Source organism: Odontesthes bonariensis, chromosome 22 (genome assembly GCF_027942865.1).
Source record: "Odontesthes bonariensis isolate fOdoBon6 chromosome 22, fOdoBon6.hap1, whole genome shotgun sequence".
NCBI classification, from domain to species: domain Eukaryota; kingdom Metazoa; phylum Chordata; class Actinopteri; order Atheriniformes; family Atherinopsidae; genus Odontesthes; species Odontesthes bonariensis.
The window spans coordinates 20,975,596-21,000,812 of record NC_134527.1 but is presented as its reverse complement, the minus strand read 5'-3'; the positions used below and the strand labels follow the sequence as shown (position 1 = coordinate 21,000,812).

At 40.8% G+C, this 25,217-nt stretch overlaps 1 protein-coding gene across 1 annotated transcript in view; it reads left to right on the top strand.

Annotated features, from left to right (window-relative positions):
* The window catches only part of LOC142372319 (zinc finger SWIM domain-containing protein 6-like), a 69,206-nt gene extending 51,139 nt beyond the window's left edge, over positions 1–18,067 (top strand). Inside the window, exons 9-14 of the mRNA XM_075455177.1 lie at positions 1,604–1,864; positions 5,575–5,710; positions 6,880–7,037; positions 8,353–8,516; positions 8,597–8,678; positions 13,392–18,067. Of these exons, the coding sequence (XP_075311292.1) occupies positions 1,604–1,864; positions 5,575–5,710; positions 6,880–7,037; positions 8,353–8,516; positions 8,597–8,678; positions 13,392–14,254 (1,664 nt within the window). The 3' untranslated portion in view covers positions 14,255–18,067. The remainder of the gene's footprint in view (positions 1–1,603; positions 1,865–5,574; positions 5,711–6,879; positions 7,038–8,352; positions 8,517–8,596; positions 8,679–13,391) is intronic.
* Positions 18,068–25,217: the final 7,150 nt, after the last annotated feature.

The following is a 25,217-nucleotide window of genomic DNA, read 5'->3' as shown; positions in this document are numbered from 1 at the left end:
TTATCTCCTTAATATTTATTGAAGATTTGTAGTTTCCAGGCCGTAGATCCACCCCAGATCCGCCGCCTTATTTAACTCTGGGACGTTTTTCCATCGAGCTCTGGAGAAGACAATGGGAGGTTTTTTCTTTTTTTTTTTTTTTACTATCCAACCAGACGCCCTGTTCCTAGAAAAAGGTTCCTTCTGTGGAAATGCAGCTAAATTTCCTTAATTTAAAGTTCCATAAGATTTAGAGGTTTAGAGCTGGTTAGAGAGTTTTTGTTTTTGACCTGATTTGCAGTCTTGACTTGTTGGACCTCAGATTTGAGCATTTATAACCACGATGCACTCCTTTCAGCTGTTGTAGGAAAGTCTTAAGGACAACTAATGCAATAAGGATGCAACTGACCACACAGATATCAGCTTTTGATTCAATTTCAAATCAAACCTGAAGCACAATAAAGAATGCTACAGCATCCTCCATAATGTTTGGGGTCACTCGTGTCTGTTTCACGGCTTCATCGGTGCAGGGATGAGGTACCTCGGCTCGCTTCCACCATTTGAAGTCTGTAGTTCAACACAAGGAGAGAAGCTGGGCCAATGAAAGTCAAGGAAGCGTTGATGAGGCTGAGAAACAAGAATAACACCATTCAAGACATGGGTTAAACCTTAGGATGACTAAAATCAGCTGTTTGGAAGATTATTAAGAAGAAAGAAAGCTCTGGTGGACCAAGGAAGAATCCTCAAAGTCCCGTCCAACAGATCAGAAACAGTCTTCAGGAGGCGAAACTAACACAGGCGAAACTTAAGCTAAGCTAACTCCATCCATTATTTATGTGGATTTGGTCAGAGACGAAACTTACACAGAGGCAGAAATACAGAGGCTACACTGCTACATGCTAACCACTAGTTAGCCACAAAAACAGGATGGATAGATTACAGTTTGCCAGAAAGTCCTTAAAGGATCTTAAAGGCTGTTATGGTTTGGGTATGTATGGCTGCCATGTATGGCTGGAGCTGCTGATGGCAGCTGCTCAATGAACTCTGAGCTGAGATAGAAACATCTGATCTGCTCGAGTCCCAGTAAATGACAAAAAGATGATGATCCCAGACATCCTGCCGAGGCAACATCCTGCCGAGCCATCCACCTGATTAAAATCCAGCTGAAACACGTCTGCTTTAACGTGCCCACCGTTACTCTGTCCCAAACATTATGGTGGGGGCTGTAAATGTGCAGCTGTCTGGATCGTTTGGAGGTGGACTGATGCTTGAGTCGCTGTGTGGAAAGAGTTGTGAAAGGTCTCAATTAAGGCTCGGCTATTTTTATCCATGTATGCGTGGGAGGGTGTGTGTGTGTGTGTGTGTGTGTGTGTGTGTGTGTGTTTGTTCTTCAGGGACTGCCGGCTCTCCTGGGATGAACTGTGAGGTCTGCCAAGACATCATTAAACCATTAAAACACATGATTACTGTCCTCAGGAGGATACTCGCTGTGAAAGAGGAACACTACAGCGAACAAATAGATCAATAGATTCATCAATACTCCACTCAATCAACAGCCCAGAGGGGACATGTTCCTCACCAAGTCACCCCTCACCCCTCCCTCCCTCCCTCCTCCCCCCCTCAGGCTCGCTGGGCTCAGGTAGGAGGACGGAGAATCCGGTTATCTCGGCGCAGCGTTTCCTGGACGAAGGCGAATCGTTCGTGGCGTTGGCCGTGGAGACGGCTCTGATTGGTTTAGGACAGCAGAGGGCGATGCCGGACGGCCTTTACGCCCAGGAGAAGGTGTGTCGCAACGAAGAGCAGCTGCTGGCCAGGCTTCAGGAGGTGGACTTAGACGACACGCTGATGAAGATCTTCAGGAAGCAAGCCACGTTTTTCCTGGAAGGTGAGTAGAATGCCGTCATTGCAGTGCTTTACTTTGCTCCTTTAATAAATGCTACAAAACATTTTGGTGAATGTTGTTGGGCGAAAATATTGTCCCAGTTTTCAAACTTAAGCCTTAAAATTCCTGTTTTTAGACGACCAAAAGAGATAAATGTCACATTTAACGAGTCGAAACAATCAAACGTCAATTCTTTCTTATTTAGATTATTTAACACTCTTTTATCGACCAATCGGACGATATCCTCACAAGGTGTTGAGCAGCTGTTTGTTTAACCTGGTCACCATCTTAGTTTAGTGAGTTGGCATTCAAACATTAACTCTTTCAAGGGGTTTTCTTGTAAATTTAAGTGTTGGTTACATTCAAAATGCTGATTTGGCGGCAGATCAGAGAAGCTCCAACTCATAAGTTCACCAATATGAGAGCATATATTAACATATTTACCTTGATAAGATTCATCCTCTGAGGAACATGAATGTCATTCTGTAGCTGGACCTGAAGTGGTGGGTTGATCAGCTAAAAATCAAACAAAACGGACTCAAAGGTACTAGATGAGTTTGTTGTGAACACACAAATGCACGTTGGGAAGTGATGTTCACGCTTGGAGACTAAATAAGTACAAAAAATACTACAGGTTCGAGTCTTGAGGGCTTCAAAATGATTATTCAACCATTATCGGTGCATTTTGGGACTATTCAGTACTTTAAAAGCAATCCACGACTGATTTACTTCTAATATCCTTTTTATAAAATTAATAGTAAAGAAATGGTCACTAAAATATTTGCTTGTAGCAGCATATTTTTATTCAAGAAATTCCTGCAGACTTCAAAGTATTTAAACCTGTTTTATATGTCATTCAAAGAACAGATCCTGGTAAAAAGTTCCACACTGTTGTACTAGAAGCCAAGGAAATACCATCTAAATTAACTATATAACTATATAACTAGATAGTTTCTACCTGAAGCGCTCGGATCCAAAGACGACAACTTCCTGTTTTGGGCAGTGAAGATTTCTACATGTTTGTCTGCTGATATTCATTTTAATTTGTTATCTATAACAGCAGCATATCTTTAATAATAATGAATACTGCAGCAATATAATTTCGCCTTGGGGATTAATAAAATATGATTGAATTCAACTGAATTCAACACTCTGAGTTCTGCAAAAGCCTAACTTTATATAACGTATTCGGTGTCCAGTAAAGCTTTCTGGACATTTATTTTAATGTTTCATAGAATCCTGAACCATTCTTGCTCTGTGAAAGGATGTATTTAGGTCTGTTAGGGTCCCTTACAGGCTTTTAAAAGCATTTCCTAACAGGCCTCATGTCCTTCACTAACTGTGTGAAGAAAAGGAAACTATGGAAGCTGCAGGTACCTCTAGAACTGGCTCTGAGGCCTCCGTATCTAGTCTTAATGCTATGCTAAGCTAAGCTAACTCCATCCATTATTTATCACTCTATTGCTTTATCTGCCCCCCCCTGTCCTCTGAGCCACAACCGGCTCTTTGTGCTTTAACAGTGCGTGCGCTTCCGTCTGACCTCTGTGTACTTTAGTGCGCATGCTGTGCTGTACGCATCCGTTTACTCTCTGGCTGTTTGTAATCCTGCATTTCCAAACGTGTGAAGGTTTTGTTTGCACTGTCGCTCCGTTTGCTGACGTTGTGCGAATATGTGTGTGACGACTATAAAAAGCTTGCGGCTCTTTCGCTCTCAGTCCCACTAATGATAGAGCTGGTCTGCCCATCACATGTGGCTCTGCTCACTGGTTGGCTGGGATTATAAAGCAGAGGCCCACAGGAAGTCACTGCATGTATGTTACTGAGGGAAGGGTTAACCCACACTGTATTCTGCTTTCTTTTAGTCAACGGTAAAAATCCCATTTAAACTAGCAAACAAGTGTTGTAGTGAATCCCAAACAGTTAAAAATACATCAGTTGCAGTTCCTTTAGCTGAACTAATACCTATAAAGAATCTCCTTTTTAGTTTTTATCAAGAAATACTCAGATTTTAAAAGGCTTAAAAGCGTTTTTATGTCTTTAAAGGTTTAAATTTTGATGAGAATGAATACATTTCGGAAATACAGACAAAGTAAGTATTATGACCGTATTTATAAATGTGTAGGCACCTGAAACATTTGTGTTAAAAGTGACACTTTTTCTCATAATAATGGTTCAGAAACTATAAATACACCATTAGAACACAAAGCCTTTTCATCTGGAGGTAAAGTAAGGACTACAGCGCCCAGCTTTTTCAAGATTTTCTTTGTTTTTAAAACACGAGCAGCAACCAACTGGGCATGTTAACGTGGAATTAGAGGCGGAAAACAACTAAATATTGTGCGTGTTTGACCAAAATCGTACAGAATCGAGCTTCTCGAAGCCAGACAAACACACGGATATGGTGCTCTGCACATGCACCACATTTCTAGCCTGGGAATTCCCATGCTGCTTTGCGCTCGATTTCATTCTCACTGCAAAGTCAGCCTGGAAACCACCGCCCTTATTTTTGCCAGAGTTTGGGAACCAATCACAGAACGGGGGGGGGGTGCGGCAGCAAGCCGATGACGACGTCTATGCGCTACACCGAAGCTTGTAGAGTGTTAATTCAACATGACAGCGGACACAACGTTACCGTTCGATGCAGCCTTAGAAAGTGTTTCGGAGTAGATTCACCCTAGGGTCATTTGAACCGTGATATCCAGCCAAGTAGCCCACCCGAAGTTTTTCCGATATTGGCTGAACATCAGCTGAGTTATCCCGAATAGCTTAGTACAAGCGCTAACGGACCCTGGCAGTATCTCCAAAATTACCACACTAAAATCACATGTCATGAAACCAAACTTCTACAGTAGTACAAATATGGTCTGTACTCACAAAACGATGCATTTGGAAGTTTGTACATAGTCCAGGAGTTTATTATTATCATCAACACAAGCCTGATAGCTTTTCTGCTGCTAAAGCTACGTCGACGTCACTTCTGGGAGCTGGGAGCTTCAAAGTAAGATGAGGGTTGAGCTACTACTGTAGACAACAAAGCAAGGCTGCTCAATTTCTCCATTATTAAAATAAATTCACAACTCTACAACATAAAAATTCATGTAGAATATAGCATATAGGCCTACTTTGTTGTCAATTTAAGTAGCTTAGAGCGCAAGTTTACTTTTATTTTCCATTTTTTTCTTCTTCCTCGTCGAATTTCTGTCGTCATCTGGTATAAGTGATACAATTGGCTATGAATCGCGCGCAAAGCAGCATGGGAAATACCTGACGTCATTTGATAGACATTCGTAGTGTCCAATAAACGGCTCTAGGCATTCGTAAACCACGCCTCAAATACGAGAAAATGCACACCTAGTTCCCAGACCACCATCTCATCGAGATTGTGGACGCGTCAGCCAGGCTACCACATTTCCATCTTTCTTCCTTTTGTAAAAATAGATTTTCTTAGAAGTCGTCAGCCGTTAGACTCAAGTGTGAGAATCTGATGTTCTTTTAACGAGAAGTGACCAAAAAAGACATCTCCAGCTGACTCGTACTGTCCAGCACGCTTTATGGGTTTAATCAGCGGTGATCAGAGATACTGACACAGGCCGAGAAACGATCTCGTACACGAGGTTTCTGTCCAGTCAAATCCCAAGCGCAGCGCTGCTGTGGGCTGCACGGCTCTGTTCTCGGGCCGACTCTGATCTCTCTCTGTGTCCCGTCTCTTCCAGCTGGTCCTTACAGCGGTCTGGGAGAAATACTCTACAGGGAAAGCGTCCCCATGCACACTTTTGCCAAGTATCTCTTCACCTCCCTGCTACCTCATGACGCCGAGCTGGCGTACAGAATTGCACTGAGGGCCATGAGGTGAGTCGCTCCGTCCACCTGCTGAACACTAAGAAATAAGACTGCATGCTGTACACCTGGAGTAAACTTTGAGAAAATAATCTGTTCATTAAAACACTTTGAACTCTTTGAATTTGATGGTTTCTTCCACCAGTTGTGGAGATTTTAGATGTTTCTTGTAGGCAAACATGTTGTTGAAGATGGTGCAATACTGTGCACAAGTCTTTAACCACCCCTCATTTCTTTATATATTTTCAGAAAAAACTGGAAATACGTGCAGTGATTTATTAAAAGTGTACAAATATAAACGTAAACAGAATATATAAAGCTGTACAATTCTAATGAGCTTTAAGGTCAATATTTGGTCTGAGCACCTCTATTCTTCAACACAGTCCGAACCCTCTTAGATGAGCTTTCTTTCATTTCTTTAAGTAGACTAATAATAAAAAACTAATAATGGAAATGAAAATTACGATTCTAGGCATATGGTACACATTAAAAACTTAAGCAGAGATGATGATGCAGTACTTCAGCATCTGTAGAATCACGCTGCAGCTCCTGCTTGATTTAGGTTTCCTCCCCTGCCTGAATGTTTGGCCTGAAACTCAGAAAAATTAGCATTTAAAGCACACACTGATGATGGGAGTGAAGGCAGAGAAACATTCAGCTCCAAGTCTGAGATGGAGGCAGATTTCAAAGCTATGTGGAACACTGTTTTTATGACAAAACCTCCTTCTGCTGGAATATTCACTGAATAATTGAACACTGCTGAGGAGGACTTTTATAAAAATGTGTGAATAATGAATACATGCTGTTGGTTTTCTCCCTGACCAGCACAGAAAACTTCAGTTCCTCTGGCACAAATGAATCCGCTCTGATTCTTTCTTACAAAAAGTTACAAAAGGAGGATTATTGAAGTGCAGCAGCTATAACCGGTTGTAACGGCACCGTGGTTCAGTCGAAAAGGAATTGAGTTGTTATTTTTAAACTCACCCTTTTCTCAGCACTCATAGCCTGAGGCAAAGATCCACCTGAGCTCAGGTGTGCAGACACGCAAAGGAAAACTATTGATTGATCCTTGAGAGGGAACATTGCACTCATAACTTCTTTACCCCTACGATATTTTCGTCTGAACAGATATGTCTCATCCTGTGTGTTTCTGAACTAATAAAGTTTTCCTCTATGCTCAGGTTGCCGGTCCTGGAGTCCACGGCCCCCTCTGGTGACTTGTCTCGGCCTCACCACATAGTGTCGGTCGTCCCCAACCGCTACCCTCGCTGGTTCACTCTGAGCCACATAGAGAGCCAACAGTGTGAACTGGCCTCCACCATGCTCACTGCTGCTAAAGGTACACCACACGTACAACCCTCAAATGTTCACGAGCAGCTAACATCGGGGCTTATTCAGGGTTCAGAGTTACATTTTAGACGATAAACATAGAGCATCACAGTTTACAGCACGAAAAGGCCGTGTGGTGCTTCTTATATCCCCCCCTTTCTGACCTTAATAATTCTTAACGCTGTTTTGATACACGTTTTTTGATCAGGTACATTAAAACCTTCTTAACACTCCAAGCATTTACAAACGCTCCATCGTTTTGAGCCGGTTCTACAGACACCAGCAACAAATGACGATGTTTAGAAATGTAGCTTCAAACACAGTTGATAAAGTCTGTTTAAAACTGCTATTATAAATGCTGCTCTATGTGGCGCATTGGGCAGCATTCACAAATGAGAGTTAAATGGAGCTAACTTTCTTCCTCTGGTTCTGGATTTTTAAACATGGCAGTCACGTCATTTTTTTCGGACTGATTGGTCTCCAAAACACCTTTTTGATCAGTTGCTGGTTCAACATTATAACCTTCAGAACACTGAAAGTATTTACAAACGCTGCCTGGTATTTCTAAATGCAACCATAAACAAGATTTATGCATATGGTTTTGAGCCGGATCTACAGACACCAGCTGGTTATTTTAAAACAAAAGACGATGTTTATAAATGTCATTACAAACATGGCTTAGAAAATCTGTTAAAAAACGCAATTCTGCTCTATGTGGCGCATTGGGCAGCATTTACAAACTCTGACTGGTGAGATGAAAACATCAGTTGAGGAAAATGAGTCTTGTTCAGTTTGGTTGGTGTCCAAGACCCCCCCCCTCCCCCAGCCCCCAGTGTGCACAGTTCTTTATTCTGGACTAGCCAAGATTTTAAGATAGGTTAGCATCAGTTTTCGAGCCCTACAGATGTTGCTTTGGCAGCCGAAATGGAAATTGGTTCTGAGTCTGGTTCTGACTCTGAATCAGGACTGGAGCCACTTTGGTGGCTTGAGTTAAATAAACAAAAATGAAACAGTCTAACTTTTAGTTTAGGTTTGGTTTTACATCGGTACCCTTGACAGTACATTAATGTCTATTTTGAAAACAGCAAACAAAAACAAAAAAACAGACTAACTTTTATCAGGACGACAAAAACTTTCCTTTCCTTTTCTGAATGGCAACTTTTTTTTATTCAATTGAAAGACATTAGGTTTTAGTTTTTAAACTATTGCAAATGTCCCATTTTGTTCTGATATTAAATCCGTGGTGTGACGGGGGAGAAAAAGATTTCCTTGTGCGTTCGTTGTAAGCAGCGATCCCTCTCTGTTCTGTTTGTTGGCTTGTAAAGGTGACGCTTGTAAGCTACAAACAGTGTTAGAGACCATCCAGAAGAACATCCACTCGTCCTCCCACATCTTCAAACTGGCCCAGGATGCCTTCAAAATCGCCACGCTCATGGAGAGCCTGCCGGACATCACGCTGCTCAAAGTCTCCCTGGAGCTGGGCCTCCAGGTGAACAAACACCCACCCACAATCACACAGAAAGAACATTCCATGTAATGCAGACTCGGCTAACCTCGTGTGTCTCACAGGTAATGAGAATGACTCTGTCGACGCTGAACTGGCGGAGGAGAGAGATGGTGCGCTGGCTCGTTACCTGTGCTACTGAAGTCGGTAGGTTTGTTTTTCCTGCCAGTCAATGTCTCATCCATTAGAAACACTGTAAAGGTAAAAATGGTTTTCACATTTTCCTCAATTCCGTAAAAGTTCGGGGGAACGAGTGGATTTTTGTGCAGGAGGGAGGGTGCAAGGACACGTCTGTCAGGACACTATAGAAAAAAATGACACCTTTTTTTTTCTTTACAAAATGTGGAAGATGGATGATTAAGCTCCTTGATGACCACAGTGAGCGGAGAACAACATCTAGATCGGTAGAAAAGAACATGAAGGCAGTAAAAGCTCCAGAGTATCACCCGCTAATCTTCTGGACATTTTACGTGAATGCTGGGTGGAAAATGTCAGCCTAAAGCTCGGAGCAAATGCTGCCGACAACTGCGTTCAGACATGCCACAACTCCACAACATTTCTTGGAAATTTCAGGACAGCAGTGCAGGGAAGGTGAAAAGGTGGGAAGGAAGGAGACGAGTTGACAAACTTCACAATTCATGCTTCGTTAGACGGGCAAAATGTTTCCTCGGAGCAGCGAGTATGAGCAGCTACACTACAGCAACAAGCCCCAAAAAAACAATTTGTAAAACAAACAAAAAAAAGAAGAAATTGCAAAATTTGCTTATAACACACAGACCTGCCAACTTTGTGGGAGATCATAGTACACGTATTTAAGTTACCTGAATGATGATTTTGTCAGGCGAGGCTGGGGTTATACAATCAGGATTTTATTAGAGCAGGGCGACCGTCTGGAAATGCTTTAAGTGACCACGAGTTGACACGTAGTCCTAAAAGGCCGATTTTTGTTCCTGGTTTAGCCGTCTGACTGAGAGCAGCTTTATTGGGAGTTAGTCTGTATTAATATAAACTTAAACTTCACTGTTTTTACAAAAAGATGGAAGTGTGGTGCATGTACAGAGCACCTTAGTCCATTTGAGTCTAGTTTCAGGTACACATGCTGGAGGGATTCGACCGTCAGCTGCATTATCTGGCTGACCTAGGCTTTTTTGGAGACGCTAGATTTGACATGATTTCAGTCGGACTAACACAATAATTCGTGTTATATGAATGAACATAATGATTCTTCTTCTTTCTGTCCTCTTTATCGTCCTTGAACAGATCTCTTCTTCCACTTTGAAATTATGGCAGTAATACAGCCATAAGTTAATAAAAGCATATTTAATAGAAGAAAGCTATTCAATTCTAACAGAAACTTAGTTTTTGATCATATAATCCAATTTCTTGTCATAGATCTTTATTTTTAAACAAATTTACCGTATATCTTCCAGCTCAAATGTTGCAAAGTACTCAACAAAAATATGACTGTGGTGAAGTAGATGTAGTGTACATGCACTGCAAAGAAAAAAGGACTTTCCAAAGGCTTTAATCAAGACAAACTCAGAAAAGATCAATTTTGTAAAAGAGTGATTCTTACTTAGTGGTGTGTTGGGTTTGCTAAGGAGTCAAAGTTTCTCAGAGTATTACAAGAGCATTCATGACCATATTTTAAATAAACTGGGTTCTACTTGTCAGAGATCCACATGTTTACAGGTGAGATATACTGCTGCATTCACCACAGCTGCTCTACATTTTGAAACAACTTATTCATTTTAGTGTTGCATCAACATGAATAATAGCCTGATCTCAGTTAAATGTCTCAGTTGGTCAAAGCATAAATGCACATCACAGTTTTAAAAAAGGTCACCTGAAACGCCCACACCTGATGAGATATGGCTAATTCTCCCGGGACCAGAAGGTGTAATTCTAATCATTTATGGGTTTATTATCATGGACATCCAGTGACACATCTGTGCAACCAGGATTTGGTACACTTTATTTCTCCAGTGCTCCTCATTCTGAACTAAATGTTGAGTTATGGTGCTACTCAGAAGTGTTTTCTACCTTATGAACAACCTTTGACTGAGCCAACAGTGGTGTTGTGTACAGCTGCTGCTGTTTTTGATTGAAAGTGATTAAAAGAAAGACAAAAATGGAAAACAGTCCAATTCTCGTGATGACTGAGGGAAGGAGCAAACGGTCAGTTACAAATCCTTTAAGATGTTCTTGTCTGTGCATGTCAGACTTCACATGACCTATAAGGGGGTTCGTGAGAGCTGACTGGCAGGGCATTAATTATGGGGTGTTGTTGGCTGTTGGTTGATTAAGTGGGTCTTTATGTCTGGACTTGAATACTGAAGCCCAGTGGCTGATTTCCCTGAAGTGGACAGGAAGTTGTGTCCAGAGGGAAACCCTAACCCACCCAGATGATTTCATCTGAATGTAAGGGGAGTGACAAGGAGTCCCTGTTTCTGTGGGCAGAAGTTTGAATGGATTCATTGAGAATATTCCAGTTGGTGTTGGAGAGTGGGGCCATATCATCAGAGGCTAGAGACAGAAAATCCAATTAGAAGGGAAAAGGCCCAGTGTAGGACTTGTGACGTGTTCTGAATAACGATTTCTGTGTTCAAGATTATTATCTTTTTGGGTCGTAACGGTCAGTTTAACTTTCACTTTTCCAACGTTACTGTAGAGGGAAAGAAATGTTTATTTTAAAAGCAGTTTAACCATATTTTGACAAACTAGAACAGGAAGAAGTTATGCATTTGTAAGGGATAATTTGCAGCAACAGATTCTATTCAATTCGATTGAATTTATCTAGCACCAAATTACAGCAAATGTCACCTGAAGGCACTTCAAAGATACAATCCATTTCAAGCCAATTAAAATCCAATTAATTGCAATACAATCATAATTCAGTTCATTAAATTCCAAATTGGTCCAATTCATACACACAAGGCCAATTCAAAAGAAGTAGCCTAGCTAAGGAAACCAACAGATTGTAGTGAAACCTCTCTTCAATTCAATCTCCTGTCCTGCGCGTGCACGAGGCAGCTGTGAAAAGAAAAAGAAAAAAAAACTTTTTACTGGAAGAAACTTCCATCAGATCCAGAACCAGGAAGGGCGGCCATCTGCCTCGACCAGCTGGGGTTTCAGAGGACAGGAAAGAGGGGACAACAAGCACCATAACACCATTCAAAGGATACCTGTTGAGAAAGAGAAGATACACAAGTTTATGACAACAATAATGTCGTATGTACATGGTGTGTTGTTGGAAGTGTTTCTGGTAGAGGATGGATTTGGTCGTCTTAATAGGTTCTAATCATGCCAGTTAACCATAAAACAATAAAACCAGCAAAGATGCATCATAGAGCCACATCATTATATCAGTCTACATTCAAGGTGATCATCCAATATCAACACTTTTCAAACGAGGATAGTTAATATAAACTGGCAAAAAAGAAAGACACCCTCTCTGGCTTTTATTGACATAAGCTTAGCAAAGAACACATTTTAAATCATATCTTTAGACACTTTCTTACCAGCAGCCAGTCACAAAGACACATAATTTGTTCCCATTTCATTAATTGCATCTGAAAAACACCAAAGATAACAGTTTGACAGACAGAAAATAGGGGTTTTGCTCCAACAAGCTGATTCCCAAAGAGCTGTTAGCTGCAAAACTTGGCATATCTCAGCATGGTGTGCAGTGTGTCCTTAAAACATTTGAGGAAACTGGACAAGTGGAGGACAAAAGAAGAAGTGTCAGGCCTAAAAAACTATCTACAGCAGATGAACAGTATCTGAAAGTGATGTCCTTAAGAAAGAGGAAAACATCCAGCAAAGACCCGACACAGGAGCTGAGAGATGCATCTGGACCTTCAGCTGATCCATCTACTGTTGGCCCAAGCCTCATCAGAAATGGTCTCCATGGAAGGGTGGCTGTCAAGAAGCCGTTCTTAAGGAAGGGAAACAGGGAGAAAATGCTGAGCTAATAATAAGAAGTGGGCTGAAAATCACAAGAAGTGGACTGAACAAAAGGCAGCCAACATCCAAAGAAGAGCTTTGGGATGTCCTTCAAGAAGAGAACTATTCCTGAAGACTACTTAAAGAAAGGACAGAAAGCTCGTCTAAGAGGGTTCAGGCTGTGTTGGAGAGTAAAGGAACTCAGACCAAATATTGACTTTAGAACTCATCAGAAGTACAAACTCTGTTTTTGCCTTATATGTTGACACAACACTGGTTCATCCTTTCAGTTACGTGCCTTTTTTATGCTTGAATGAGTCATACGTCAAGAGTTATGTGGGTTAACCAACAAAAAAAACATATTCATCTGAAAATAGTCAGGTACCAGAACTGGACTGAAAATGAGTGAAAAAGCAGCCAATGTCCAAAGAAAAACGTTGAAAAACCTTCAGAAAGCCTGGAGAGCTCTAGACCACTTTAAAAGATTATGAGAAAGTCTGGCTGCTTGAAAGGAAAATATAGGAAAAATAATGCTTTTATAAAGACTTTTTATGACCGTAATGTCAATTGAAAAATTAGAGGATCTATGATTGATCCTTGGGGTACATCACAAATTCTCATCCTGATAAAAATCTCTGTTTCCAGGGAAGTAAAAGTTATTCCAGCTCTGTGTTAATTGTGTGACCATTGATGCTTAAAGTCCTCCAAAGATTAAGGGAATCAGACAGCTTACATTTCAAAATGCATGGATCATTGGCTCAGATTCCCACTGGATTTCGTTCGTCTGTAGCTTTATGTTGTTGTGCGGACAGCTCATGAACCCTGTAGCTGATGCAACCTCCTAAGCCTTTCCTTCTCTTGTAGCTCCTGTAAAAAAGGAAGCTTCACACTAACTCTCTTTTCTTCTCTGTGTAGGTGTTTTTGCGCTGGACAGCATCATGCAGAGCTGGTTCACCCTCTTCACCCCGACCGAGGCAACAAGCGTTGTGGCTAGCACCGTCATGTCCAACAGCACCATCGTCCGCCTACATCTGGACTGCCATCAGCAGGAGAACCTGTCCAACTCTGCCCGAACCCTGGCCCTGCAGTGTGCCATGAAGGACCCCCAAAACTGTGCCCTCTCAGCTCTGACGCTCTGCGAGAAGGACCACATTGCCTTCGAGACAGCCTATCAGATTGTACTGGACGCTGCTGCCACGGGAATGAACTACACACAGCTGTTTACAATAGCACGCTACATGGAGCACCGCGGCTATCCCATGAGGGCGTACAAACTAGCAACATTAGCCATGACGCACCTGAACCTCAGCTACAACCAAGACACACATCCGGCCATCAATGATGTGCTCTGGGCATGCGCACTCAGCCACTCGCTGGGGAAAAATGAGCTGGCAGCTGTCATCCCCCTGGTTGTGAAGAGCGTGAAGTGTGCCACAGTCTTGTCGGATATTTTACGGCGATGCACGTTAACGACGCCGGGCATGGTGGCACTACACAGTCGCAGGAACTCCGGGAAGCTAATGTCCCTGGACAAAGCTCCACTCAGGCAGCTACTGGACGCCACAATCGGGGCCTACATCAACACAACACACTCTCGGCTGACGCACATCAGCCCACGGCACTACAGCGAGTTCATAGAGTTCCTTAGTAAAGCCAGAGAGACGTTTCTGATGGCGCATGACGGACACATCCAGTTCACACAATTTATAGACAACCTGAAACAGATTTACAAGGGCAAGAAGAAGCTCATGATGCTTGTCCGAGAAAGATTTGGTTGAAATGGGATAACATGACCGAATCAGCTTTTTACTTGAGTCTCCTTTTTATCCTCTCTAACTTGAAGTGAAAACCCACCTAAAGACAACATTCATGTGAATCTTATTCCTGTGACTTGGGACCGCGAAGAAGAAAAGTTTCCTGAAGGCAAATAATTGAGACAGTGATGTGAAAACTTAATAAGCATGAGCACAGATATTCATGTTGAACAGTCCAAAGTGATAAAAGCCACATATGACACCTAAAGGTGACAAGTTTGAACCTGAAAACAGAAAAAAGATAAACCCTTAAACACCACCGGGGGCCAGATGCATGAAACTTTGTGTAGGTCAAGATTAAAACCACTAATTTTTCATGGACGATATAGAAAGATCATCATTATCACTTACATGAGCCCACATCTCTCTTTAAAACACTGAGATAAAATTGTGCGCACCCAAATATATTGTTATTGGGCTCTACTGTACTATACACACATTAACTGTCGCTGTAACCATATTTTAATCCTCAATATACTATTAATTGATTAATTTTGCATATGAAAAGCATTTTTTATGTCAGACCAAAACAACTTTTGGTAAATAACTGTTTTTAAAGCCACTACGTCCCAGTTGTTGTAGCTTACAAGCAGAAATCTCAAAAGTTAGCTCTCAGAGGCTAACTGTTTAGATTGTACAACTTTGTTTTTAAATATGCTTCCTGTCCATATTTTATTAGTAATTTAACAAATCCTGCTACTAAGACAGAAAAGGAGACCTGCCAGACTAGCTACTTTAAGGTTGAGATGTATTCTTATATGGTTAAAAGAAAAAGAAAAACGCTGCTAATGTTAGCGGCAGCTAGCGCTGGTTAGCATTAACATAAACTCCATAGCAATTAACTCCAGGCCACAATACATGATGGTCTTTCTTGACTGATGTAGTTTTTACAGCTTCCGTACACTACTTTTAGTTAACCTTAGGAAGAGTTTGTAGTGTATTTTATAGATGTTGAAAAGCCTAAGTTGAACTTTATAACAACACTACAAAATGGCTGACTCACGAACTTGGTGAACTTGAGTTAGCAAGTGAAAAATTCTAAAACAGCCACAGGTTTGCTAATTGAAACAGTATTGATGCGAAGGTTAACCCATTAGTTTCCCTCAGGATGAGCGTTCGGAGTAAACTTTAGTTAATATATTTTTATTTGAAAAGAAGAAAAAGGGACGATGTAGATTGCTCAATGCTTTAAAAGGCTAAATTGAAAATAATGTTAGCCGAAGCGGTAACAGTCATTGCCAGTCTTTCTGCTTGTTGATATTAGGGGAGATGGATATTGTGGGTTCAGATGGGTCGAGACAAAAGTAACAAAACAGCATTCAAGTACATTTAGAAATAAACTGTGGAATTGCTAGCCCTTCTATTATATTGTCTTCTTTCTTAAACATGCCAATATAATTTAAAATGAGTAAAAGAATTTTTTTTAAAAAGTCACCTCAGAGACCCACAAATATCTTTAAACCAGTATGAACAGACTAAAAACAAGTACATTTGTGTTGTTACAAGGAATATATTTAAGAATTATGTTTAGTTTTTGTACATATGTTCATCAAGAAACTTTTCTATTTTGGTATTTTTTTTAAATTTCAAGCATCAGTTCTCTTTGAATTAGTAATAAAATCTCAGTAATGAGTAGTAAGTTGATCTTAAGTTGATTAGGGAGGTAAGTGTTTGCTACAAGTTAAGTCCTCTACTCATAGAAACATCCTGGGAGGAAGAAATATCTTGTTAGACAAAAAAGTCATAGCCTACATTTGGCCTTGATTTAACATGCTTACTCTTCATCAGCGTTCCAGTTCATGCAAATGTGTTGTATGTATTACAAATTCCTACATCTGTGGCTACTTACAGTGACTGTGCCATGAATTCAACAAGTGCAAACATAAACCTCCATCATTCTTAAGTCTTAACCAGCTCCTTCACAGTTCAAATAAAAACAAACAAGAAAGTTTGATTAGAAATTTATCAATTTTTGTTTTCACCTTTGAAATTTAGGGAAAAAAGGTCCAATGTTGAGCTGCAGCTTTGTCTAAAATTGTCTAAAGTATTAATGATCTAATTATTTTGGTCATTTTTCATATAGGAAATGGATGAAAAACTGTTTTCAGCCATTCAAATGACAAACTATGTTGTTTTCTTTCTTAATATTACAGTAAACTGATTTTTTTTTTATTATTTTTATTTTGTGGGGGGTGGTTTATAGAAAAAGTAACTGGCAGTCTGGCATCCCTGAAAATATTTCACTTGTAAATTATGTTACCCAACTTAGATTGGATCTGGTTGGCATTGAAGCTACGTCTGGCCTAAATTATGTTTATTCTCTAAGCACCACTCTTTCGTGATTTAAGGTTTTATTACTCACACAGTTTGTGCATCTGATCCCTGATTTTGAGGTGTAGAAAACCATGAAGTTTTCAGTTTGTGGATGTAATGGCGTTTCCCTTTACACGTTTGGAAGCGAGGGCGCTAAGAGTTGTACACTGAGTGTATCCTGTATCGTCCAGTGGCTAAATGTTGGCCTTGCACTCCTGCTACTTCCCTCAGCTAACGCTCACAGCCTCAAAGAGAAGACAAACGGCTTTAAACCAAATGGAGCAACTCCATCTGATGTGACGAGTACCTCTTTTTAAAGGATTCAGCTTTACTCCTTCCCCTGCAGACCTCTTCGCCCATCTGCCGAGGAAAACGAAATCTGAGATCAAAATTTGTTTTACTGCCATCTTCGAGCTTTGCAGTGTTGTCTTCGCATGTTGGATCTGCTCATTTTACGAACACATTTGTCATGTAAACCTGACGTTAAACTGTCACAGTGCTAACTCTTGTAGAAACTGTCAACATATGTTCTCAGGGATTTCTCTTAAAAAAAAAAAAAAAAAAAAAAAAAAAAAAAGCAAACAAAACAAGAAAAAAGAAAAGCATTTTATTGTCCTGTATATATGAAAATATATGTCTGTTTACTGAAAATTGTATATGTTAACTAATTTATGACAGAATATTCTATGTAAGGCACAATACTTGAAGCTGCAGTACTTTTGGTTTCTGGGGGGCGGGAGGAGGACTTCAAAACGTTCGCCTTGCATTGCGCCGGTGGGGAAAACGCCGCCTGCTTCACTCTGAAGACACGGACTGAAGTGCTGGAGGGGTCCGGCGTAAAAGACAGGAAGTGTGTATTCTCCTGTACTCAGACATGTGTCTAGGACTGTGGAAGTGGGAGAAAGAGACGATTGGAGGCCACGGAGCCGGTTTACGTCCACGCCTATTCTCACGTCACGACTTTGCAGGACAAAAAAAGTTGCTCTCACTGTGGGTCTCGACTGTTCCGGCGTTTCTTAACTTTCATTTCTCCGCCTCTTCAGCTGATTTGTCATTTCTCCCTAGACTTCCTCACAAGAACAGCCTTCTTTCTTGCCTTGTCTTAATGCTTTAAAATAACCAAATGAGAGGTGTGACTACCAAACTCTCCATGCGCCAACTGACTTGTGTTACAGCCTTCTAGTGTCTTTCATTTGTAGCTGAACCTGCTCCGTATTCTGTGCTTTAAAAGCTCATCTCATCTGTTTTTTGGTGTTGTCTGTTATTAGCGCCTTCGTTTAGAAAGAAATGATGCTCCCTTTATTTATTACGTGAGGTAAATGATTGTAAAACCATGTCGACATGCTCATGAAGTTGAGACGATTTGATACACTGATCAATTTATTTATGTAACTAAATCACTGTTTTATAAACTTGTTAATGAATCAAGACTTTGTTTTGATTAAATTAGTTTTCTGAGAGGAAGATGTGTTCATAGTCTTAATCACTTACAGCTGCTTAAATCAAATATGCATGCATAGGTAAACAGGAGCAAACATCCTTGTATGGACTGGCCTGTTATTTGCTCCTGTTGCCACATCAGAGAAAACTACTGACTTTGGGAAGTAAAAGAAGCGGTTTTCTCTTGTGATATTATATTTCAGAATCACAAAGGACTGAAAGTGGGATCAGATGGGGTCCAACTGTTTAATTTCTAATTAAACCGTTTTAAGAAATCCTTTCCCCTCATCTCTATAGACAAACAACACTGAGAAGGAGTACTGGTGTCCCTGTCGCTTCCATTCTTGGATGTAAATGTATTTTGAAACATTTTCTGTTGTATATCACAGGATCCTGCTCACCTTTTCCATCTGTGTAGTTGTGCCAGTATTTTATTTTCATAAGGGCATAATGATTGACGTCAATTCAATAATGATTTATTCATCTTGAAGCTGCAGTATGAATTCTTATTAAAGAAATGCTATTGATAGATGAATTGAATAAAATATGAATCGGCTGACAGACATGTAGACAGTTGTAGCAGATGGGAAGGTGTCGTAGAAATCTTCGGAGGTCGTCGTGAATGGATCGAAGTGTTGGTTTTGTAGCTTGGCAACAACTTAGCTGATGATGTCACACACAGCGTCATCAGGTAACGCAGGTGAACTCTTGATCGAATTATCAATTTTTTTTTTGACTTTTTACGTTTTTCAAATGATTTGTTCCCACTGGTCAGCGCCTCGCTGCAACTTTTTTTGTGTGCTACACTTTTCAATTCAATTCAGTTTTATTTATAAAGCAAAGTACTATCCAAAGATATAATCTATTATATGACTTTTCAATAGACAACATGAACAGAAACTCATAATTCAACATCTGGGGTGCAGAGACGAGACAGACCTACTGACATGTCTACACCATCTGTTGTAAACAAGCTCTTTAATCGTCCTTCTTTACTGTTCCTCTCTGTGTGCAGTCTCTGTCTGCCCGTATAGTCTTAAAGCTGAGCAGAGAGCTGTTAGTTGTTCATTCAGCCAGGTCTCTTCCTGATATTCCTGCTGCGTCCTCTTCGGAGTTCCAAACTCGTTCATTTTATCTACCGGTGATCTTACATTTCCCATGATGATCAAGGGAAGAAAACGGTTTAAACTTCCTCCTCCTTTTTCCCCATTTTGGTCCCCCTCTCCTTTCCATCCTAGACTCCTCTTCATTTAGGGGTCTTATTCCAGGCGTTACTTGGTCTTTGGACAGCTCCGTTAGCTGCTCCAACAGGCTAACAACTCTCCCGTTGCCATGGTTATGCATCATAAAAGACGTTAAAAATTGCCAGTGTCCCTCCAGCCGTGCAGCATCCAAACTAGAACAGAATAATCTTTTTATTTTTTTTAAATCTGTTTTCACAGAAAAAAAAGGTCAATAGAAAATCTCAAGAAGATGCAAAGAATGATGCAGCATGTCCACAGAATGATGAATGCATGAGCAGATCATTTCTGCCGCCTCCATCTTACAGTTTTCTCTGCTTTGTGAGTTTTCTATGACCGTGTTTAGCCAACTTTTCTTGACCATTTGTGGTGATGTTTGCGAGTTGCTTTTCTACTATACAAGTGAATGTAAATACTTTCATGTTACATCCTGCACTCATTCGGTTTTTGTTTTTATACACAAACTTTTCGATATATTTAGTCATTTGTTCTGAAAAAGCTGATTTTACACACAGACATTCAAACTCAACCTGCATCTACTGGTTTAACAGAAACGACTCGCACACAGAGAGCAGCACAGCCTGTAAATTACAAGTTTGATTTCAGATTCTGTTACCTGAAGGCTTCTCCGAGCTGTGCTCTGAGACTCTGACCCTGGAGCAGCAGACAGGTACGTACATCACTGCTGCACAGTCTCGAGGCAGAAAGAGGAGGTGGGACAAAGTACCTTGGTGAAGATTACTAGCCTGCACCAATCATCTATCACGCCTCGGTCTGTCCTTGGAATACATAATGTAATGATAATCTGATCCAGTATGCAGATGAAAGCACAGTGGGGTGGCTGCAGGGGGGAACAGCCCACCTGCCCTATAACACAACCAGACCTTCACTACAGATCTGATGTCGGATCAAAGCCAGCGGTGTCCTTATAACAAAGATGTAAAAATAATGGAACAACTGAGCTTAAAAGGTATTTACTGACACCATTATTAAAAAAAGAAACGGTCATTTACAGGTAAACACGTGATTGATACAATTTTTGTCTCAGAATTTGTGTTTCCAGGAACTATTTCAAATGAATTTGTTGTATCCACAGTGCAATGGCTCAATGCTCCATTACTAACCATGTAAATAAATACATTAAGTGTCCACAGCTAAGAAAAGTATCTAAACTCTCATGTGCAGAGATGATGATGCAGTGATGGAAACCCTCACATGGGGGGGTGTTTGACTGCCACAAAATCGCAAAAAGAGTAGATAAACGAGTAAGTTGATGTTGTCATAAATGACTGTTTCACTACATTTATAGCTTTAAATTCAGAATTCTTGGATGTACAGCTCCCTTATGTCACTCGAATTGTCGTCGTAATAGATTGTAGCAAATATTTGCGATTGATCAACCTAAACAGTTTTTTTTTGTTTGTTTTCATCACAGGTTGGTTTTGCACAGGTTGCATAAACTCCTGTGTTTTTTCTGACCTGACGGGAGTCGACTTTACCGGCTTCGTGCATTTTCTGCTGGTGGATGGACGTGATCTCATTGTGGTCGTGTGTTGTGCTTGTTTTAGATCAGCAGCAGTCAGCCACAACATAAATGAGATCAGGGTTGGACGGGAAACTAAATTCAGGCCCAGCGCTTATAATCTAGCCTGGCCCCACATTTCCCCCAAGTTGTGCAGGGCTATTCAATCTTTTCTTATGTATCTTATGTTATCCTCTTCCACATAGGCTACTGTACAGTGTCATAGTCCAGATGGGGCAATACCCAGCAAATGTTATGTAGGGGTCCCTTTTATTACAGGGATCTGAGAGGGGTAACCTCCGGCCAAGGTAAACCCAGTCAAACATAACTGATTGAGTTTAACACCAACACTGACAAGAACTTGACTGTAGATGATGGAATATTCATAGTTTTTCCAAAATTTGGAGACAGCTTTTTTGCAGAACCTCCGCCCATCTTTATTTCTGAAAGACAGTCAGGTTCACAAGAGGACTAGACAGCCAAACAGATGAAGCCAGCTTCTGGTGGAAATATTCTGCTTCCATCTACCAGCAGCCTCAGAGGATATAAATGTGCATAAACTATATTTGAGGGTAATGTTCCAGCAGAGTTAGCTAAAATAGAAACTGAGCCACAAAGAGGGATCAGTTCCAACTCTCAGAGCCTGAACGTCAGAGCAGGGAGATGGAAGTATCTGAGAAATAATCCCTCGTGGTTTATTTATCTATTTATTTTTTCCTTTAGCAGTAGCTAACGCTAACAGCTTAGCTAATGAAGATGGCGTACACCAACTTCTAAGGAGTTATGGCTGTTACTTTCTCAAAGATTAACATTATCGTTACCACATTACTTTGTTAACTGAAGCTTTATAGTTGAACAGTTCCTTTCTATAATACATCTCTGGCTTGTTCCATAAGAGAAAGCATTGTTTACTAGCACCAGCTGCTAATTTACTGCTTAACCCTCTGGGATCAATAGGGTAACTATACCTATATATAGAGCTGGAATATTTTTGGTATGACTGGAGAAATAGCTTCATTACGCTTGAGTTTACTACATTAAATAACACTTCACCCTGAAAACAGACATTTAACAAAGAGGTGTCAAAACACTGTGAACCAACTGGTATTTTCACCAAAGCCTCACAAAAGTCAGACTACGGAAGCACATTGCTGCCACTCTCCGAAAAAGATCATATCTTGAAATAACGTGATAATTTCACGTTATAACGTGATAAATATATTGTTAAAAGTGAAAAAGATATTGTTATTATAATTAACGTTTCACGTAATTACGTGATACTGAGCCTCTTTTTTTTCGTAGTGGCAGCAATTCGCTTCTGTAACATCTCACAAAATTGTGTCAAAAAAGGGAATAATATGTCACCTATGATTAACTTTTTCTCAAGAAAGTAAAAAATATAGCAACTGCAGAGCTCTAAATATACATTAGGAAAAATTTGGAGATAAAAGCTGCAGCAGCGTGGCGGCTGATAAGGACGTTAATGTGAGTGAAACAGGAAATATGAAGGTATGGTGTTGCTTATGTGAATATAACTGTAAATACATGTAAATATTTCATTAATGTCTTTTTTGTCATATCTGATGTAGCAGTGTGACATGTTTCTCACTGTCTAATTCAGAGTCCATCCTCCCACTCGTTACAAATATTAGTTTTAATTAATCATCACAACACCTTCCTAACCTTAACCAATAAGCTGGGACATCTGTTTCATCACTACAATTACCGCCGGAGTTCAACAGCCTGTGAGAAGATCCGGTTTCAAACAGATAGACCTTTTGTTTCCATCAGGATGCATCATATTTATGACCTTTTCTCACAGGATGAAACCACCATCCGCCTCTTTTCACTCAGCTCTCTTTCATCTGTGCCAATGAGACTGGGAGCTGACGGTGTTTTCATTTGGAGTCCTGTGGCCCGTAACGTAGACAACCATCGTTCTCTGGTTTGAAGGGAATTCAAAATGTCACAAGCTGGAGGGATTGCTGTCCATAAAGTTTTCATAAATGTCACGGCAAACTAAGCAGCCAATAGCAATTAGGTGTTTCCCGAAAGGCCATCACTTCACAACAAGCGTCCTCCTTAATGACGCGCAGCAAAAGACGCATCAGCTTCATTTATCAAAACATCCAGGAGATTTTTGCTCTGACATTTGATCCAATGTCCAACGGCTCTTTTGATTAATTCAGCAAATTACCTTCATGAGAAAGCAACAGAAGCGTCACGGTCAGTTATGGCTGACCAATCAGCTAGCTGCAGAGTGGGGTGCTGATTGTTGCTGAGAAGGGGGTCTTCTCCAGTTTGAAGTATCATCTCTTCGAGTCTTACAATTTGTGAATCAAAGTGATTAAATCAGAATCTGAACAATGACCTGATAGAACTGATGGCCCAACTCACTTGATATGGCTGTTGATAGTCCTGACACAGGTGGCAGGAAATGAGTTTAAAAGATTTATTACAATAATAGATGGAGGATGAACAACTAGAGGATCTAGAGGCTACGCTGATGTGCTGTGTTGTCCAAAGTATTTGAGCAACAGGAGAGGGTGTCGGCAGGCAGGTGGGTTCCCATGGAAGGCAACAATTCACAGGAAAGAAGGCCAAAAAGAGCCTTTACACTGGCTAAGGATTTGGATTTCCAGATTTTGCAGAGAATCACCTTCTCAGCTGGTCCTTGAGTACAAAAGCAAAGATATGCAGGCCAGGGAAGGACGACATGAGCAGGCGTACCCCCAGCAGCCTTCCCAGAACCCTGACGCCTGGTTTGTGTTTTTTAACATCACAGGCAGCAGTTGAGCTCAGATTTTTAACCGTTCTTCCTCGGGCGCCAAAGACAACAAACTCTGTTTTATCTTTGTTTACCCGAAGGAAACTCTGGATCATCCAGTTGTTTATTTGTTCTAGGCACCTCATGAGTGGGACAACAATCCGCGGGCAGAATGGTGATGTAGGTTTGTGTGTCGTCCACATAACTGCGGTGCCACATTTAGTTGATTTGCATACGCTGGGTCAGTTTGAGCTTGTAAATGTTGAATAATAGAAGCAGTGTTTTTTGGTGGTGTATATGCCCACCATCGTTCTTGTGAGGTAAACTTTTTACCTCAAAAATGATTAATAACAGTATTTTTATATTTATGAAAAATATAATTTAAAGGTACTGCATGGCTGAAGAGGGATATTACATTTACTGATGTTGTAAAAGCTCTTTTTATCTCTTTATGTGGACCAGAAACATCTGATTCTGTGGTTTCTGCTGCTGTGTGAGCGGTCATGTTGCCGTAATCACTTGATTTTGGTTCTGTCTTCTCATTCCCAGGTACAGTGTGTCCTCGGCTCAATAAAGGAAGCTTCCTCTGGGGTGAGCACGTCTCTATTCCCCAGAGAAACCGCGGGAGAGGTTTAACTGATATCTACGACCAGGTTTTATAATGAAATACTAATTGATACCTCCAGAGCTTATGTGTCTGAGCGGTGTCTCCCACATCGTCCCTGTCGCATGATTAATCGTCGCCGCTTATCCACCTCCTTAACAACCCTGCAAAGCCAGCTTTCAATAGAATTAGGAGATATTTCACCCAAACTCATTAAGACCTGCAAAGAGGCTGCGAAAATTTCATATCAGAACCGCTTGCTTGATTACGTCCAACCTCCCTGCAATAATTCCCTACCACCCCTTGTAACGGTGTAATGTAATCCCCCTGTGAGATTTACGATAAAGCAAAGTCTGAGGGAATTAATATATTAAAGTTAATTTATATGCCTTTGTTAAGGCAGTGGGATTCCACCTCAGGGCTTCTATTACCTTTAAATTGCATTAAAGTGTGAGGGGCAGTTAATTAATGTGCTTTAACCAGGCTGAATCTGTTATCTTAAAGTTAGCGTGCAGTTGAAAGACTGCCGCTAATGTTTGACCGTGTAATTAACTGTTAAGGTGATTTTCCTCTTCAGTGCACAGCAGGATGTGGTCAGGACAGGCCTCAGTTCATCTGCATGAGAAAACTCAGCTGGTCTTTGAGCAGCCTGGTCCATTTACAGTCAGTCAGAGGCGCAGCCTGACCTTTAACCGGGCCGACTGTGAACCCATGGAATGAACCGGAGAGACGCTGGAGCCCACGTGGAGCTGCTGCAGCAAATGAACCCAGGACAAATTCAAGATAAGACAAATTGTTTACTAGTACCAGCAATGCAGAATGTATTTAACTCAAAAAAGGTGATTTTTACTCAATCCTCTCTCTGCCATCTCCGACTAGTCCAGAAAGCAGCAACTGGGCTTCTTACTGGTTCTAAATGACAGTGTCACTTCAACCAATCCTGGCTGCCCTGCATAACTCGTATGGTTTTGGCCCTTAGCTTTATATCAGAAATCTGGATCCCATATGAGCCACCTTAGATAGATCCTTCCAGGCAGTTC